The sequence below is a fragment of the Arthrobotrys flagrans genome, assembly GCF_004000055.1.
Source record: "Arthrobotrys flagrans strain CBS H-5679 chromosome Unknown unitig_3, whole genome shotgun sequence".
Lineage (NCBI taxonomy): Eukaryota > Fungi > Ascomycota > Orbiliomycetes > Orbiliales > Orbiliaceae > Arthrobotrys > Arthrobotrys flagrans.
The window spans coordinates 898261-915732 of NW_027137547.1; the positions used below are offsets into that span (position 1 = coordinate 898261).

The 17472-nt window shown below is 48.9% G+C and overlaps 7 protein-coding genes across 7 annotated transcripts; 4 read left to right on the forward strand and 3 right to left on the reverse strand.

Moving 5' to 3' along the window:
- Positions 1 to 468: 468 nt before the first annotated feature.
- Positions 469 to 3944, forward strand: DFL_001642 (uncharacterized protein; the record flags this gene model as incomplete). Its single annotated transcript, XM_067630293.1, has 13 exons — positions 469 to 613; positions 799 to 864; positions 956 to 1046; positions 1139 to 1290; positions 1366 to 1444; positions 1511 to 1580; positions 1643 to 1768; positions 1834 to 1978; positions 2034 to 2213; positions 2273 to 2389; positions 2440 to 3302; positions 3363 to 3371; positions 3435 to 3944. 13 exons carry the CDS (start codon positions 469 to 471, stop codon positions 3942 to 3944), a joined length of 2553 nt encoding a protein of 850 aa, XP_067492950.1.
- A 790-nt stretch (positions 3945 to 4734) lies between these two features.
- DFL_001643 (uncharacterized protein) lies at positions 4735 to 5366 on the reverse strand (the record flags this gene model as incomplete). The annotated part of the gene is made up of 3 exons (XM_067630294.1): positions 4735 to 4871; positions 4932 to 5003; positions 5078 to 5366. 3 exons carry the CDS (start codon positions 5364 to 5366, stop codon positions 4735 to 4737), a joined length of 498 nt encoding a protein of 165 aa, XP_067492951.1.
- Positions 5367 to 5583: 217 nt separating this feature from the next.
- DFL_001644 (uncharacterized protein) lies at positions 5584 to 6215 on the forward strand (the record flags this gene model as incomplete). Its single annotated transcript, XM_067630295.1, has 3 exons — positions 5584 to 5668; positions 5734 to 5971; positions 6023 to 6215. The coding sequence occupies 3 exons, from the start codon at positions 5584 to 5586 to the stop codon at positions 6213 to 6215; spliced, it is 516 nt and encodes a 171-aa protein (XP_067492952.1).
- A 386-nt stretch (positions 6216 to 6601) lies between these two features.
- Positions 6602 to 7261, forward strand: DFL_001645 (uncharacterized protein; the record flags this gene model as incomplete). Its single annotated transcript, XM_067630296.1, has 3 exons — positions 6602 to 6753; positions 6834 to 6971; positions 7042 to 7261. 3 exons carry the CDS (start codon positions 6602 to 6604, stop codon positions 7259 to 7261), a joined length of 510 nt encoding a protein of 169 aa, XP_067492953.1.
- Positions 7262 to 8128: 867 nt separating this feature from the next.
- Positions 8129 to 10324, reverse strand: DFL_001646 (uncharacterized protein; the record flags this gene model as incomplete). The annotated part of the gene is made up of 1 exon (XM_067630297.1): positions 8129 to 10324. The coding sequence occupies one exon, from the start codon at positions 10322 to 10324 to the stop codon at positions 8129 to 8131; it is 2196 nt and encodes a 731-aa protein (XP_067492954.1).
- Positions 10325 to 11274: 950 nt separating this feature from the next.
- DFL_001647 (uncharacterized protein) lies at positions 11275 to 11671 on the reverse strand (the record flags this gene model as incomplete). Its single annotated transcript, XM_067630298.1, has 2 exons — positions 11275 to 11576; positions 11659 to 11671. 2 exons carry the CDS (start codon positions 11669 to 11671, stop codon positions 11275 to 11277), a joined length of 315 nt encoding a protein of 104 aa, XP_067492955.1.
- Positions 11672 to 14709: 3038 nt separating this feature from the next.
- DFL_001648 (uncharacterized protein) lies at positions 14710 to 17139 on the forward strand (the record flags this gene model as incomplete). The annotated part of the gene is made up of 6 exons (XM_067630299.1): positions 14710 to 14891; positions 14968 to 15002; positions 15099 to 15165; positions 15260 to 15427; positions 15497 to 15870; positions 15935 to 17139. 6 exons carry the CDS (start codon positions 14710 to 14712, stop codon positions 17137 to 17139), a joined length of 2031 nt encoding a protein of 676 aa, XP_067492956.1.
- Positions 17140 to 17472: the final 333 nt, after the last annotated feature.

Consider the following 17472-nt stretch of genomic DNA (forward strand, 5'->3'; position numbering starts at 1 on the left):
TTCCGCTGCCCTGGTGTGGGGTTTAAGATCTAATTCACCGCCTGATGCATGTGCAATTAGAACTTCACAATATGTCCCCGGTGACTCGGCCGAGCTGCTTCGAATCCTCATTCCATTGCTCCCTCACGCCTCCGCTGGTATCGCCGCTTTAATATATAATTTGATCAGTTCTAAACCGCCAGAAAAGATCCGATCCCGGATACAAAGGACACGATTCCTCGTTATACATACCTCCATACCTAATCGCTGCACTTGCAAAAGTTGCACCCGTCGTTGCACCGAATCTCGAACGCTCCAGATCTTAGCTTCGGCACCGTACATAAAGCTCTTCTTCTTTTTAATCGATCGTATCACCACGGACGGCTCTTTTAGCCTTAGTCGCATTTTGTAAAACCGATATAAACCGAATTCATTAATCCGAGCTATCTCTCGCCTTGCCGTCGACGTCGAACGGCCCTCCAAGGGCAAATGTCAAGTCTAAACCCGCGGGCTGAAGGTCCATCCTCACCGCCTCCGTTATACGCTGTCGTGTCCGGTCTTAAAACACCTCCGCCGAACGGCCGTGCTGGGCTGTACAATGGGAACAGCGTGAGCCCACGAAGAGGTAAAGGCGGTACGTAACTTGGTTCTGTGCCACAAAGCATGACCACCAACCTTTCTCTCGTCCCGTCCCCAAGGCTGCGAAAGTTATTCCGCTCCGACCCCTTCGACAGAGCGGCATAATTGGATACGATTCCGAAACATCTCGTACTGCCGGGCGTATTCTTTCGAACGAAATGGTTACTAAGACTCGATTAGAAGCTGCAAATCAAACTCAATGTCGCAACATTGTCATATACGGCTATTGCCGCTATCAGGATAGAGGTATATACTTCTCCTTCATTCTGGGGGGTTTTTTGCAATTACCATTGAGTTCAATGTAAGGACGGGCCGTTACTAATCTCCACGGCAACAGGGTGTATCTTCAACCACGATACCAGCAACATTTCCCCGTCCAAAAACCCAGCGTCTCCAGGCCAGCTTGGCAACCACATTAACGCCGATATGTTCGTTCTCTCCCTGTTCAAGCGGTTATGGAATGATCGATATGAATGGTTCGGCAGGCCGGATGTTGATATGAGAGTGTTCTTGGTTCCAGGTCGAAAAGAAAGTTGAATGTCGAGTCCGCCTCCTTCACCCCGGGCCAATCCCCATCCTTTGGGAACGCCGTTATGGCATCTCCTCCGCAGTCGAAGCTTAGCACGAAGGCATTGGAGGCAGCCGTGTTTACTCCTAGAATGAGTGCATTATGTCAGTACGCCCGGAATCCATAATCTTCTTCCTTCTTTCACCCTATCGTCTAACCTCGCCGCCGCCATCATCCAGCTGCTGCTTCTCCCCCTATGAGCAACCCTCCACTGCCGCCGCAGATGAATATGATGGATCCCATGATGCAAGGAGCAGGGTATGGCTATGGCAATCCTCGGGGCCCTAGGTACTATCTCATTGGCTAACCTTCTCGAATCTTCAGTTACATGCAGCCTGAGATCCCGCCGTTCCCAAACCTTTCTCAGACATTCGATGGCATGGCACTCGACCAGGCAAGCAAGCATACGGCAGCGTTCATTTCCAGACGGTTCGGTATCTAACAAGCTCGTTCTAGACCCCTCTCCAACAAAATCCATATGAATACAACCCGGTCCCCCCTCAACAACATGCGCAAGTCAACCCATACGCTCATCAGAATAACCCTAATGAAGTTTATTACGCCCAGCAATCCTATCAACCAGTAAGAAATGGCATTTCAAAGACCCTGGGTACCGTCTAAAATACTGACCTGGAATTCCTAAATAGGTGCAATATCATCTCTACGCCCCAATTGGCCCACACAAGCAAAACCTGCTATCATACCAAAGAACAGTTCATGATCTTTTCTTGAAGGATAGCGTTAGAGAAGATTTGCAGAAGAAGGCGGAAGCCTCCCTTCAGACCCTCCCTAGTAAGTTTTAGAGGGCGGATCCAAAGGTGCGGAACTCGATATTAACATTTATAAGACTCTACTCTTCCCAACGTGGACTCGTATCACAGCTTGGTCCCTCTTGATCTCCACGTTGCGAAGTCACAGGGCAAAAATGCTCCGGCGCCACCACAGCCTACTTTCGGATACACAAGTTGGGTCTACAAAGCGACAAGTACGAAAGATGGATCATACTACATCTTACGTCGCTTGGAAGGTACGGTACCTCAACCGGTTCATCTAACCAGTTGACATTCTAACAATCGGGTTTACCAGGGTTCCGCCTATCCAACGAGAAAGCTATCCGAGTGGTTGAACACTGGAAGCGAGTCATGAATGCGAATGTTGTTACCGTCCACGACGCTTTTACGACTCGGGCCTTTGGGGATAACTGTACGTCAATTGACTTGTATTTTTTGTAGTAGCGTACTAACTCGGACTAGCGATCGTCTTCGTTTTCGACTACTTCCCACTTTCTCAAACAATCCAAGACGTCCACTTTGGCCCGAACTCCCGCTATCAGAACAGACAGCATGCGAACCAGACTCAGAATGCGAACACGGAGCACATGCTTTGGAGCTATATCGTGCAGATAGCTTCGGCTCTCAAGACCGTTCATGCGGCTGGATTGGCAGCTCGGGTCATCCAACCAAACAAAATCCTTCTCACAAACAAGAACAGAATTCGAATTAACTGCTGCTCGATATTCGACGTTCTTAATTTCGACGCCGGTAGGCCTCTGGTTGAATTGCAACAAGAAGACTATCTCGCCTTCGGAAGAGTTATATTGGCCATCGCATGCAATAACCCTCATGCGGCACTCAATGCTCAGAAGTCGATGGACTATGTCAGTCGAACTTATAGCCCAGAGCTCAAGAACTTTTTGCTTTACATCTTCAACGGACCGGCTTCCGGAGGACCGAGGACCATGGACGAATTGCTCGGAATGATTTCCTTCCAGTTGGTTCAGAACTTCGATTCTTCTTTGCACCAAAACGACACCCTGGAAGCGCAGTTGGGCGGAGAGTTGGAGAACGGGCGACTTGTCCGACTGCTCTGCAAGTTTGGATTTATCAACGAGCGACCAGAGTTCGCTCACGACCAAGCTTGGAGCGAGACTGGTGATAGGTATTTGATCAAGTTGTTCAGGGACTACGTCTTCCATCAAGTGGATGAAGCTGGGAACCCGGTGATTGATCTCGTCCATGTCCTCTCGTCATTGAACAAGCTCGATGCGGGGACAGATGAACGGATCATGTTGGTTAGCAGGGACGAGCAAAATTGCCTGATCGTCAGCTTTAGAGAAGTAAGCTCAGCGACCCTTCGATCTACGTAACAAGCATACAAACTGACATTATACGATTAGCTGAAACGCGTAATTGAGTCGTCCTTCTCGGAATTACAGAAGAGGGGATAGGATACCTCCGATGTGATTCAGAGACCGGTATCAGCACCAAAACCTACTTTACGACCACAACCGATCCCACTGCATGCTAAGAATCTTGAAACCCTTGGGTTAACCCCTTCCACGACAATGCGACGACCGTATTCATACCCTCCACCTCCTTCTCCAAGACACATTGTTCCGCAGCATATCGACAATCGTCAACACCCGCATCCTTCTCATCCGTTTATGCCCCTCCCTCAACCCGCTCCTACAATGCACGTTCAAGCCCCAGAAATGTATTACCGACACCCAACAATCTTGTCCTATGTGCCTCACCCAGGCCAACCGTATCCGATGCCTTCACCTGGGATGGGCCATTACGGGCCAGCTACGCATCCGTATGCTCATCCTTCGCCACCAGCGTTCACCGAAAATAATAGGAGTATGAGGGTGAAGAGGCGAGTTTGGCCACCTGTTCGGGATGACAGCGGTGGTGATTCTCCTGATTTCGGTCCTATGGATCCGGCGCATCATGCTTCAATCGATGTTGGTTTCTGGTGAGATGGACGCTCGTAGGTTTGTATCCGCTCTACATACATGCTTGAACTGTACCCTTTCGTGATGATCATCCCTACCTTTCTGGGATACCTTTTTATCAAGGGTAGGGAGCCTTTACTACCGATTCTTAACGCTGCCACACCCCCTTCCCTTTCTTTTTATCCTGCTGAATATTCTTTTTTTCTTTTTTCTTATCGTATTATGGGTTTCTTTTTTTCTTTCCTTTTTTTTCTTATTTCCCCTTTTATAATTCCGATGAGGAAAATGTTAAATACATTGCGTGCGATCGATCGAAGTGGGCTTGAGTCTGGTGTACTTTTAGCAGGTTCGTTTTTATACAAATATATCCACCTTAGTCTCCTACTACTACGTATAACAAGGCAATCAATGAACTTTTAATTGTAGCGAACCGGATGAATAAAGTAGAACTGGAGTATTACGGAAGTTTAGTGTATTCGGAGACAAGGATAGAATATTTCATTATCTATAAGCTTTTCGATAGAGGTTTCGTAGCACCAGGGTGTTTATTTCTCCCCGGCATAAAACGATTATATCCTCCGTTAGTCGCCAGTACTAGTCTCTCCCGTCAATTTCCCTCCTTTCCTTGATATCATGCAGAGGTTGCCATCGTCGTTATCGTAGTTGTCGTCGTATCGATTCGACATCTTGTATAAATATGATGTCCAAAAGCACATAAAGAAAAAAAACCCATCTATTCCATACAATAGATTTCCCCAACCGCCTCACGTTACAATTTGGAAGATGGAAGATCGATGAGAAGAAGTAGGGTGGATTATATTGTCGGCTGCTCTGCTGCCGCGAAGGGGTTTTCGATCTGTTCCGTACCGTCTACGGGGGATATTAGGACGAGTAGAGGACCGCGGGCGACGACCAGGCCGAGTTCACGGGTTTGTTCGTTTCCTTCGTCGTCTGTGGGATCATATATCAACCTTTTATATTCTATCGTACCCTTGAGGAAGATGAACGTACCTCTCATTACTTCCCTAACGTCATCCAGCACTAGATTCATCAATTGATCGTATCCTTTGAGTGCACCCGTGACTATTCCAGCCATACGAACCGTCAGTTAGTCCCCATGTAATAGTATCCCGAAAATAAAAACGAGGGCGACATACCCTCCCTCCCACCGCTAAACTTCACAATGATCCTTTTATCCATATACTTTGCCAGATCCAAGATAGCTTCCTTCTTAGGCCGCTCGTGCTGTTGACCTCCGCCTTCCCTCCCACCTCTGTTACCCCCACTTCCACCAGCATTTCCTTCACCATCACGGTTATTTTGATGATGATTCGAGTCGCCGCGGTTGTAGTTTCTGTCGTTGGAGTAGCTACCCCTTCCGCCGCCTCGGCCGCCACGGTCTGAACCGCGAGAGGAACCGCGGTAGGAGCCGCGTCTGTTATCCATTTTTTCCTTCTTTCTTTTCGTTTATCGGAAACGTACTGTGTAAGGGCGTGTGATTAAGAGTGGGGAATTCTGGGCGGGTGAGCGCGATGGTTGAATGGAGGGGTTGGTGTCGTACCGGTCTTGCCTTGCTACGGAAAGCTTAAAAACCCCGGCTTCCCGCTGCTGTTGCTTTGCTTCTTGTCTCGTCTTCCTCGCTTGCGACATCAATACATTCACGATGAGGACTCCGGCTTCAATCCCATCTCTCCACCTCAATATCGACATCTCAGACCCTTCAAAGCTTCTATCTACAAAATACCCAGGTACCTTCATAAACCCCCCTCCCCCAAATCCCCAATTGCCTAACTAATGATGATGATAAAACCAGCAAAATCTCACGCCCGCCGAACAGCCCAGGCTCTAAACCTGAAACAAGGCCTCATCTACCTCTCCGGCGAAATCTCCCGCAACAATGAAGACAGCGACATGCTCGCCGTTTTTCGTCAGAAGCGTTATTTCTATTACTTGACGGGTTACGACCTACCGGACGGTCATGTCACCTATGATATCGAAACCGATACTTTGACGTTATGGATTTTGAGACCGGATCCGAGGGAGAAGTTATGGTATATCTGCCTTCCCCGATATCCAGGAATAGGATGTCTGATATAGATTAGGTCCGGCCCCTCACCGACCCCCAAAACCCTCCTCCAAACCCACGACATCGACATGGCGAACTACACCTCCTCCCTCCCCACCACCGTCCAAGCCTACGCCGTCTCCCAACCCACCTCCAAAATCCACATCCTCCACCACCAATACCCCCAATCCCCACCTCCCTCTACTCCCGCTGCACAAACGCCCATCTGAAACCCGCTCTCGACGTCTCCCGCGTCCTGAAAGACGCCTACGAAATCGAACTCATCAAAGTCGCAAACCAAATCTCCACACACGCTCATTTAAAAATAATGGCGTTGGTGGATACGTTCACCACAGAACGGGAGATAGAAGCGGAATTTATTTCGGAAACGATAAAACGTGGTGGTAGATTGGCATACGACACCATCGCCTGCTCCGGTCGGAGCTGCTCGATATTACATTACGTCCGTAACGACCAACCCCTTAGGAATAAACAGCTGATCCTCCTCGATGCGGGTGCGGAATACTCCCTTTACGCAAGCGACGTAACCCGTACTTTTCCCATATCCGGAACATTTTCGAAAGAAGCGAAGGAAATATATACGATAGTATACAAGATGCAACGAACCGTCTTCTCGATGTTAAAACCCGGGGTGAAATGGCGTGACTGCCATTTTGCGGCGGTGGACGTGGCGATCGAAGGGTTGAGGGAGATCGGAGTGTTGGTGGGAGAGAAGGGGATATACTGGCTTCGCAGGTTTTGGGAAAGGTGTTTTTCCCGCACGGGTTGGGACATCATGTGGGGTTGGAGACGCACGATGTGCTTTACTCGGATCTTATCTCTGCTAGTAACGGCGACGGTGGAATGAGGAAGAGGAGGAGAAGAGGAGGAGGAGTAATGGCCCTCGAAGACTTCGACGCCTTTACCAAAGATGAAACATATAACCATCTAAAACCTGGGATGACATTGACCGTCGAACCGGGGATGTACGTTCCCATCCCCTTCTTCGACCTCCAAAAAGAAATATATATATACTAACGATTAATTGGGATACAGATACTTCAACCAACCCCTCTACGAAGACTACCTCTCAACCTACCCGCACGGAAAATCCTTCGTCGACGAAACGGTACTATCAAAGTACTGGGACGTGGGAGGCGTAAGAATCGAAGATGTGGTGTTGATCACGGAAGATGGGTACGAGAATTTAACGCCGGCGCCGAAGGAGATCGTGGATATCGAAAGGATCACTGGCTGCGGGAAGTCGGTTATTTGAAATTACGGAAACCATCCCTTTCTCTCCCAAGGCTGGGGAGATTGTAGAGGTTCAACGGGGTGAGGTTTTTGAGCTTCGGAACAAATTGCATTTTTGCATGATATCCTTTTCGTTCTTTTTTTTTGGTTTTCAGATGCATACGGATCGATGTCATAGAGATACCCGGAGTCAAATGTACCAAATGAATTCGAGCCTATCGATATTTATCATCACCTTCTCGTATTACTTGTCAAGATGTCTAGAAGGAACAGTTGCATACTATCCATAACCGCATCTACGACTCAAACAGCAAAAGTAGCCATCACGCAAGATCTCAAGATCGATACGAAAGTCTTGTTCTCGAAAAAAGTAAGAATGCCCATTGATCAATAAAAGTAATAAGGAAAGCTCCAAAGAACGCCACTTCTATGCAATACTTTTTGAATGTAGTGTGAAGCGGCGAAAGAGTAATAATGAAAAAGTAATCATGAAAAAAGCGCTCGAAAAGAAAAAAGACAAAAAGGCCATGCAGGCATCAGAAAAGCGCAGAAAGTCAAAGCCATTACAATAGTAAACCGCCGGAACAAGTAAACATAAAAAAGAATATAAAGTCGAGAGGTTTCTTGAGGGAGTAGCAGTCCGGTAGACAAAGTAATCACCACTGTGGGCAGTTGGTATCGTATGTTGTGTAGAAGTCATCTCATCCATGACTCTGTCGCCAAAGGTATGTTGAATGATCAAATCGCTCGGTTTGCAAAAATAAAACCCGGATGCGATTGCCAAAATAAAAAAAAAAAGTCAAAAATACAGCCGTTGCTTCATCACGTATCATAAGGAGAGAGGAGCCGTCAGGTACCAAAACCCAGAAGAAGTGAGGGAATGTCCTCCTCATCTGTTCCCGCGAACGGGTTTCTGACGTAACGGACCTTCTTGACGAGACTCAGGACGTGACGACTGAACGCGAGACTGCGGACGAGCCGGTTGAGTGCGTGGTTGAACGGTCGATTGTGGGCGTGAGGTACCGGAACGGGTTTGAAGGCTGGATGGTGGTCTGGTTTGGAGGCTAGATCCCGGACGGGTCTGCGGGCCAGGGTCTCGGCGAGTATTAAGGCTCGAACCGGGGCGGGTATAGATGGACTGCGGTCTCGATGACTGGGTGCCGGTACCGGTCTGAGTACGAGCGGAGTTGGTTCTCGATGGTGGACGGGCCGCCGGAGTGGGTCGTTTCTCCTCCCCTCGTTCTCGCTGTTGCTGTCCAGCTCGATGTCTCCCTTCGATCTCGCCCTTTGCATCGTCCCTAGCATATGCAGCTGCGATCTCAAGTTCGGCTTCGGTTGGCTTTCTGTATGTTTGGGCATGGGCAAACCTGTCCTCCCACGTCCTTCGTTCTTCGCGATAATTCCAATCGACTTTCTCGTCAGCGGTCATGTTTTTAGGATTCTCGGTCTCTCGGATGACTTCTCTGCGTCTCCTTCCTGCCTCATTGGGCGTCAAGCGGTTGGCAATGACGTCCTCCTGGTGACGGGCGAGAGCAGCTGCCAAGGCAGGATTCTGCCGTCGTTCGATAGTGATATCGTCAGTGGTGTATCCTTCGCTTCGAGGATCGTCTGTGAATCGAGCCGGGGTGGTCGTAGCTCTGTATGATGATGAGGCCTGGGACACAGCCTGTGCTGGCGTAGCAGACACAACACCTTGCCTCGTTCCCTTAGTTCGAGGGCTGTTCGTTCTACTTCTCGCACGTTTTTTGGCATTGTCCAACTGCAGCATAAGGAACTGTCTCTCCTGATTCATAAACTCGATCGTCTTCTCGGCCTCGATTCTAGCTCTTCTCTCAGCCTCCAAGATTTCTCGTGCATGGATGACAAGTTTCCTAAGCTGCATAGGTGACTTGGGAAGCGCCTGATAGCGAGGTGATTCCATCAGCTCCTGATCCTGCTCGGATAGGGTTTCGGATGGTTTGGCCTTTGGAGTAGCAGCGGTTTCGGGAACAAGTCGAACTGGCTTAGAGTTAGGACCGTTCTGATACGAGATCTCCAGATGCCAAGTACGGTTTGGTAAAAAGGTAAAGGTCTTCATGCCTTCGCTCCTTTGGCTGTTTGTTTGATCGAGATGTGATGGAAGTGATGGGGGGTCGCTGAGAGCTCGCGCTCGACGGCTCGGAATCGGTAAACTACTGGAAGTTGCCTTCTTAACGGAACCAGTCGAAGGAATACGCGGGGTGATGTCGACGAGGTCAGTCGGAGGAACAGCTCTGGGTGTCGCAAGGTCTTCAGAGTCACTGCAAGGACTAGAAGGTGCCGGTGTAGACTTCTCGGACTTGTCAGAAGGCTTGTCGAAAACTTCCTTCAGAGGTGTTACAAGGGGTTCTTCGGCGGCCTGAACCGTGTTTTGAGCCGATGCATCCAAATCCTGCAGCGGAAGGCGTTCACCAGGAGCAGTGATACCTTCGCTTCGTCTTCTCTTGGGAGACCTGTCGCTGAGGCGTTGAGAGAAAGGTTTGGCACGAGCCTTGACGTTAGAAAGGGGTAGAATTTCCTCATCATCCGTCTCTTCTAGTTCCAAGATCCTAGGATCGATGGCTCGGGTGACAGTCCTCACGCCCATCTCCTCGGCGGGACTTTCATTCTCCTCATTGCCACCCCACTTCATGTTAGGAGCTGGCGTGGTGAAGGCGAAATCACCAAGTGAGGCAGGTTTTGCTGTTTCCATCAGCCGGTTAAGACGCGACTTTGCGAATCCGGGAGCAGGAGTGCGAGTTATCTGCTTCTCCGGCGAGAAGTTGAGGTATTCGGCCATGTCAAAATCGCCTTGTTTGAAAGGCGACATTCCATCGAACAGGGTGCCTTCCGTCTGGGATCTGAGGTCGGCAGCTGCGGTGTAATGAGGAGTGGCCGGGACCCGTGGCCTTGACTTCCCTCCGGTGGATCTCTTGGATCGTCGAGGCCGGATGGGAGTTTCCTCGTAAGGGTTCGGAGACTCGTGCATGAAGAAGTCTTCCGAAGAGGCCTTCAAGAAGGCGGGGGTGGTGAATACCAGGGCGGAGTCTTCCCCTGGGAACTGGTGGATGCCGTTTTCCTCGTCCATTGTTGCTACAATGGATCTAGCACAGAGTTCGGCGAAAAAGGTGCTGTTCCGATGAACAAATACTTGTCAAGCCAGATGGTAGCTAATACGGCTTGTCGGGTCCGCAATTGTCGTAGCCCAAGTGATTCCGGGCGTGCGATGGAGTGTGTTCTCACGAACCGTGGTGGTGATGGTGATGGGAAACGGGAGCGGTATTCTTGTTGTCGACGTTGTCGACGAAGTTCGGCTGGTGATGGGTTGAGTTCAAGGAAGAGTGCCTTTGTGGTCAACCTCGCCCTATCTGGTCGGTTTCTGCTAGTGTGACAACAACACACAACACGCTTTGTTTATTTTCTTTCAGGACGAGGGTGGAGATGCACATATGCTAAACCGTATCGGGATTGGTGTCGAACCGTAGCCAATGGAGATGACCAGAAGATGACATCCCCCGGTCATTCGCCCTTTTACACCCTGCCGCTGTTTCATTGGCTCTTTTCTTTCTGCTGGTATTCACATCACCGAGAGCTGTCAGTTGCCACAGCAACAGTGATCAATTTCCAACGATCCTCAACACATCTTGACATATCCTTTGTCTTTAACAACGCTATACCGCTTATCTATCCATCATATAAATACTACTATAATTTTTGGCATAAGGAGCCGGTCTGAGTGTCTACGGCAACGCTCGGTTTAGCGTAGTGGACGATTACTAAGGGTCCTTGGTATACGGTAAAATCATAAACTCACATTCCCCCCCCAAACTCCGTATATACAATAACACGCCCTACCCCTCTCCCCTAAAACCCGCAGAATCACGGGAAGTGCGTCTTGCACTTCCTGGGGCACGACAGCTTCAACGAGCTTTGGTACCTCTGGAAGGCAAACTTTAACGGGCTATCCGGCCTGTGAAAGGTACGGATGTCGGTTGAATGATCATTACCGGATTTTAAGGCGGAGGAGGGTCCTCGACTCTACGCCTTCTGTGGCAGGCTAGTGGAGGGGCAGCGGCGGCAGTAGTATTGGTGGTGGTGGTGGTGGTGGTGATTGCAAGACCCAGGAAGGAGTTCGGAACCACGACTTGGTCTGCACCTACCGAGGGTGCGGGCTTCTTCATCGCCTGCTTCGCCGCTTCCTCCCCGTCCGACCCCTTGGCCGGTTTTGCGGGAGAGGAGTTTTGTGACGGCGGACCGTCCTGTTCGCTTGTAGAGAACCATTATCATTTGATCCCGAGTCATCGTGTCACCCTTCCTAGGAGTGACGGTGGGTAGGTTGGCTATGTGGTATTAAGAATTAGAATTCTAATCTAGTGAAAGGAAGGTCCGTATACGGGAGTTGTTTTGAGTTAATAGACCTACCATTGGGTGTCATTGTGGGAGGCCTTGAGGAGTTAGCTAGGATTATAATCAAACTCCAGTCGGTTCGGCTAATCTACGTGCTACCCTCCCAAGACAAAAAACCGTTACAACGGCTAATACGCAAATCGGAGGGTGAGAAATTGCAGCACCTGAACATCGAGGGGTCTTCGATAACTATCATAGACAGGTCTCTAAACTAGAACATACTCTTGATGGTGTAAGGACTGGTTGGGTTTTGGTAAAGATTGAATCTTCAGGAGGGGAAGGAATATTTCAGCAGCCAACTGAATAATAGAGAGATGCTCAGCAAGGGTCATACGCGCAACACACCTATTCAGCAACATAAGTAATATCTTTGAGCTTCAAAATGCTTGCTGAGCTGTAATGTGCTGAGTGGCTGGATGGTATGTGTTGGGTGCGTTGGATTCGGTCTCGCACATTTCAGCAACATCGCTGCCAGCAAGATTGCGAGACCAAGTATCTAAACTTACAGTCTCATGTATGAACTTCGAACTAACACCGATAATTTTTTATTCCATAGGGGTATCTTAAGCTACATCAAATATAATTGATCTAAATATCACCCAGTAGATAATTGATAGTTAGAACCGTTTGGTTATCTCCTTCGTAGATAGGTTTCCCTTATATTAACCACCAAACATCTCTTGCTTCGATATGAAATCCAGTTTATTCAAAATTTATGTATACCCAAGTACCCTACAAGAATAATCCGCCCTCTCCCGGGCTTCAACGATATTCTCAATGTGACATTTCTCCTTCTTAGTTACGCGCTCCATTACCAGCGCGAACATTTCGGCTTGTACGTGTGGATCACACGAGCAACCTATTACCTGATCTCTACCACCGTCGCATCCGCCGATGGAGAGGGACACGGCGACGGATACAAGGTGGCATGCCGTATAGGAAAGCATCCGCTAGAAGTTTTGGACCGGCTGCTGTTGGGGTTGTTGTGACTGAGGCCGAGGATGGTGAGCTTCATAGGTATATATCGAACCGCTATAGGATTATACTGTTTAATGACCTTTGATCGTATATTTGTGAGACGTTCGACGGCAGCGAGTACGTCCGAAGATTGTGATTCGAAAAGAAGGTGTGAGTGCTGGCTTTATGATTATTGAACAGGCCAGTTGAGGCTTTTTAAATTTGTAAATTTATATATATCGATATAGTTATCGGGTATACTCTATTATTTTTCTTGAGAGGTTTAATAAAGTATCGAACAAAGATAGTACATGGTATACGCCTTAAGATGTACAAAATATAGATCGATAGACGTCAAGAATTCATGGGTTCTACTTTAAGCAGTGTCAATTGGGCATCTCGCATGGCTTGTGCGTGGTACTTTCCTTGTGTTGGATGAGAGTTCATCGTACTGTGGTATTAAAAAAGATAAAAATAAAAAATCGTACTATATAAGGGACCGGATCGAATCGATCTTAGGAGTAGACGGAGTACAAAACATATCTGGGTGGAGCCTGGTCAATTGTTTTGTCACCCCGTATGTAGAGGACATTCATCAAGAACAAGAGTCTATATCCGTGGTTGTATTCTGGGTTGCAACCGAATTACGAGCTTGGAGTCCCTGTCATGCGGTCCGAGCTCAGAAATTGCGTCGTCGCAGTTCCCGCCTCAACCTAGCTTCATACGAACTAGCTCTCGATACCAGACAGGGAGGTTATCCTGATTCTGATCACATCAGAATCACTAAATAACCTGAGAATGACGGTTACCTAGAGTGTGTAGGTATCTGCTCCCATGCTTGTAACTAAGTACGTTCACCCACGATGTGAGAAATGTTTCAACCGAGGATTCGATTTCACAACGGTTCGGCTTGAAGTCCGGTTTTCGCGAACGCCCGCATTCCTGTATTTCTTTGTGCGACTTCAACGGTTGGGCATGTTGTCATGTGGAACCTTATCGATAGGGAATTCAACCGGCTTTCTCGCACATGCTCTATCACATCTCTGGGGATCCACTGGTGCCCCCAATTTTGCAATCCATGCTGTCGCCATCCTACAGTCCTGCATCAAGCTTGCACAAGTCGACCAGGATTGCATGCATCTTGTGAACTTTTGTGGGTGCTCGAGAGGCGGACTTTTGGAGCTAGCTAACGGTTAGCGGGGCTCGCTCCTCATCTCATTGCATTGCATCGCTCGATTTTCTCTGCCTTCGATCGGGTTTCCTGCCAATCACATGTGTGAACCAAATATTTCATTTGCCTTGCCCAGAGATGACATGGGTGGCAGGACATCTTTCAAATTCCGTCTTGTTGAAACGGCTGCCGTGGTTTTGGGGATATCGTAGATGTCCGAGAGGGTGTTCTGAGCTACCGCCTCAAGTCTCAGGATGGTGTGCATATCAGGAGTGTTAGATACTTTTCTTAGACTTCATCGGGATTCCCCACCAAGTTAGTGCTATCGAACTGATAGAGAACGATAAGCCCAACTGATTGTACTTGGTCTCATCCCAAGTTAAGCTTCACTTCATACCGGGAGACGCTTTGTTCGAATACGGCATGTCGATGCAGACGCCGAAGTGTCAAAATGCCAAACTGTACTTCACCTTTTTTCTCGAAAGATGCAACCCGGATTCTTGGAACCTGTCTACCTGTATATGTAAATTAATGCACATATTCTCGTGAGATAGATGCAGGCGCCTTCCCCGGGCTAGCTGCTTCTGTATATTATCAGAACTAGGGGTTTGAAGGCGAAAGAGAAGACGAAAAGGAAGGCGCAGACCTGACTAACCTCAGCGCCCTATGAAAAGCCAAGTTGACATTTTTAATCATAAATCCTCCTTCCCGCCCGCACACAGTAATAACTTCCAAACAGTAATAAGTATCTCGCCCCGTTATCGAAGTCCGTTCTTGTTCGTGATATTTCGATACGCCTCCCAAGGAAGCAGGCAGGCCTGTTATAACTTCTCCAGGTCTTCGATATTACCCGACGGCTTGCCGTTTGCAGGCTGCGTCGCCGCCGCCACAATACCAAGTGCGGGTTTGGCAGCCAGCGACCAGTCAGGATTGAAAAGATGGCCGCAACACAACCGCAACAGCCAAAACCACCCTCGCCCTCGCTGATGGACGAACACCATCCGCCTTCCCTTCGCCATTCATCGCTCACCCTCGATCTTGCTCTCGGGCAAACGGCTTCTGGGATGGATTTACCGCCAATTGCAGCACTGTTCCTTATCCGATTCGACATCAAGGCTGGGTATGCAACTCTTCTTCCTGCATCTTGTGACAACTTTCCCGACCTGGAACGGGTGGCTGATCGGATTTGTTGATAGTTACTTGATTGAGTGGAAGAGGACAGCGACTGGAGGTTTGTTCCCTCCCTCTCTCGCCTTTTTCTTTCGGCTGTCCAGGAATACCACGGACGGACTGAGGACTTCGCGCTGAAACATCTCGTCGCTGTTAGTGAATATCGATGGAGTCGAATATAAATCGCTGCCTTCGGGGCTGCATAAGCTCAAGGAGGATTTGGTGTAGGTTTTGATACCTCGGGCACACACATCTTCGGATGCCTGTGGGAAAGTCGCTTATACGTAACATCGTATGATACGATGCTGGAATGCACAGGTACTTCGTACATCAGCCTTTCGCTGGTGTTGCAGCCTTCATAAACGCACCGGCCGGTGAAGAAAATCGAAACTCGAATATGTTATCTGTTGGAGTCTTGGTTCCCCTGGCATACGGTCGACTTGGTCGAAGTTGGAGACACGCTCAGAACTTGAAGGAACTGGCTGTGTATGTGATTCCAACCAGGAATATTTGAGATACATGCGTATCGGTACCTTACTTACGATGGATGGCCAGCACACTGGTTAAGAACCCGTCCGACCATGAACCTCTCGAAAACTATTTCACGCTCTATCATGCCTCCGACGAACTCATGGAACAGCACATGAACAACAAGAATACTTCCCCCCATTCGCCCGGGATCCCTCGTTCGGTGTCCTTCCAGCAAGCGAAAAGCCAGCCACGCATGCACCTCAGGCATAGATCGATATCGGATGCTACAGCCTTGCTTGTCCCCGGACAGACTCTGTCACCCCACCATCCCGCTCTATCGCTACCCGACTTTGTATTAACGTTCGGGCCTCTTATGTTCCCGTTGCACCGGGCGGCGCTGATGCGAAAGAGAATACTGTTGGTGGCCGAAGCACCAGTTGAGAAGGCTTGCAACTTTGGTATGGCTTTGTCATTTTTGATGAAATATGTCGAATGTGTGATGCTAATGATGTGATGCATTAGTTTACGATATCTCCGTCCTTTCAAACATTCCCTTCGCTGTCACTGATCTCATAACTCCGGAGTTACCTCGCTTGAAGCCGTTGTTTAGCGTCGGCGTTCACGACATCCCAACCCTCGAACTCGAGGCCGCTCAGATCAAGAACCGTGCCTCCGGCCTTCCATACACTACTAATGGCAGTGATTTGAATAACGCTGGAGAGCTTGGTAGTTGGGTTGCAGCAACGACCGACAGTATCCTCGCCATGAAGAAGGACCTCTACGACATTCTCGTCAAACTCCCACCCCCAGAAAGCGAAAATGCTGCGGAAAAAGTTTGGCCAACGATCGAAATTTCGTCAACAGGGGAACAACTTAAAGCGACCCAGAGGGATTTACGTAGATACCGTGCACTCAAGAGGAGTTTGAGCCGATACTCCAGCCATCAAACGGAAAATCCCTTCTACGATGATGTCCCAGATACCCACGACGACGATGATATCGGAAGTTCAATATACGAGTATGATGAAAACGATGAGTTGGTGCAGCCGATTCTCGAGCGCCGGACATCTGCGATATCAACTAGGTCGATACCGCAATTCAAAGACATCGATTCAAACTCTGATCTCGAGGAAACCGTCTGCGAGAAGTTGTCGTGGCCGCAACTCGCATACGAAAGCTTCATATGGTGGGCTTCGGCAGGCGAACAGCGTATTGATATTGGAGACGGTGATTCCGAGGGACTGGAGGCGAGACCTGGAAGCGAGGACGAGAATACAGGCTATATTACTCCCGTCACTCCCGGTGGACAGAAACCGGTGTTCTTAGCTCGACAGAGGAGAAGAAGTACCGGGCTGAGCATTTCGGGTATGGATGGCACGGGGCCGTTAGGGAACGCTGAGATGGATATCATTGCGTACTTCCACAGAATGACCAGTCGCATCGTGGGCGGTATGGCAGATATCATCGATGCCAGCGGGCTCAGTGAAGAGGAGGGCGAGGCAGCCCCACCGGATACAGAGGGGTTCGCATATAGAGGGGATATCGAACCCAACACCGACGAGAACAGGTGGGTCTTTGTCAGCCCTGACGATATGCTGAGGTTGGGCTTAGACCAATGGAGCATGAACGACGAGAAGTTTTTGAGAGAGGTAACGAGGTTGTGGTTTAAGAAGGATGCGATGGTAGAGAGGAGTGGATTCCAGATTTGTGGAGTCAAGCTGTGCTAAGTGGATGTTTTATGGCTTTTGAAATTTTCGCAATATTGTTCATGGCATCCGTTCGACCTTGCATGCGCATGCAATATGGGTTTAATCTCCAACTTTTCACTCCAGCCCCACCATTTCTCGGGGGCTCCCTTCTTCTTCTCATAGTCACGCTACAATAACATATGGGCATATGGATTTCAGCTACAATTGGGAATTGCGTTTTTTTCTCCACCCGCTGGTTTGTTCGAGTATTTGGTGTTCCTGCCGGTTTTCTCTCCTTCTGCTGTCACTCGCATTCCTCACTTAGCGGTTAGCTTTTTTCGTACATATGGTATATTATTACATCTTTACATA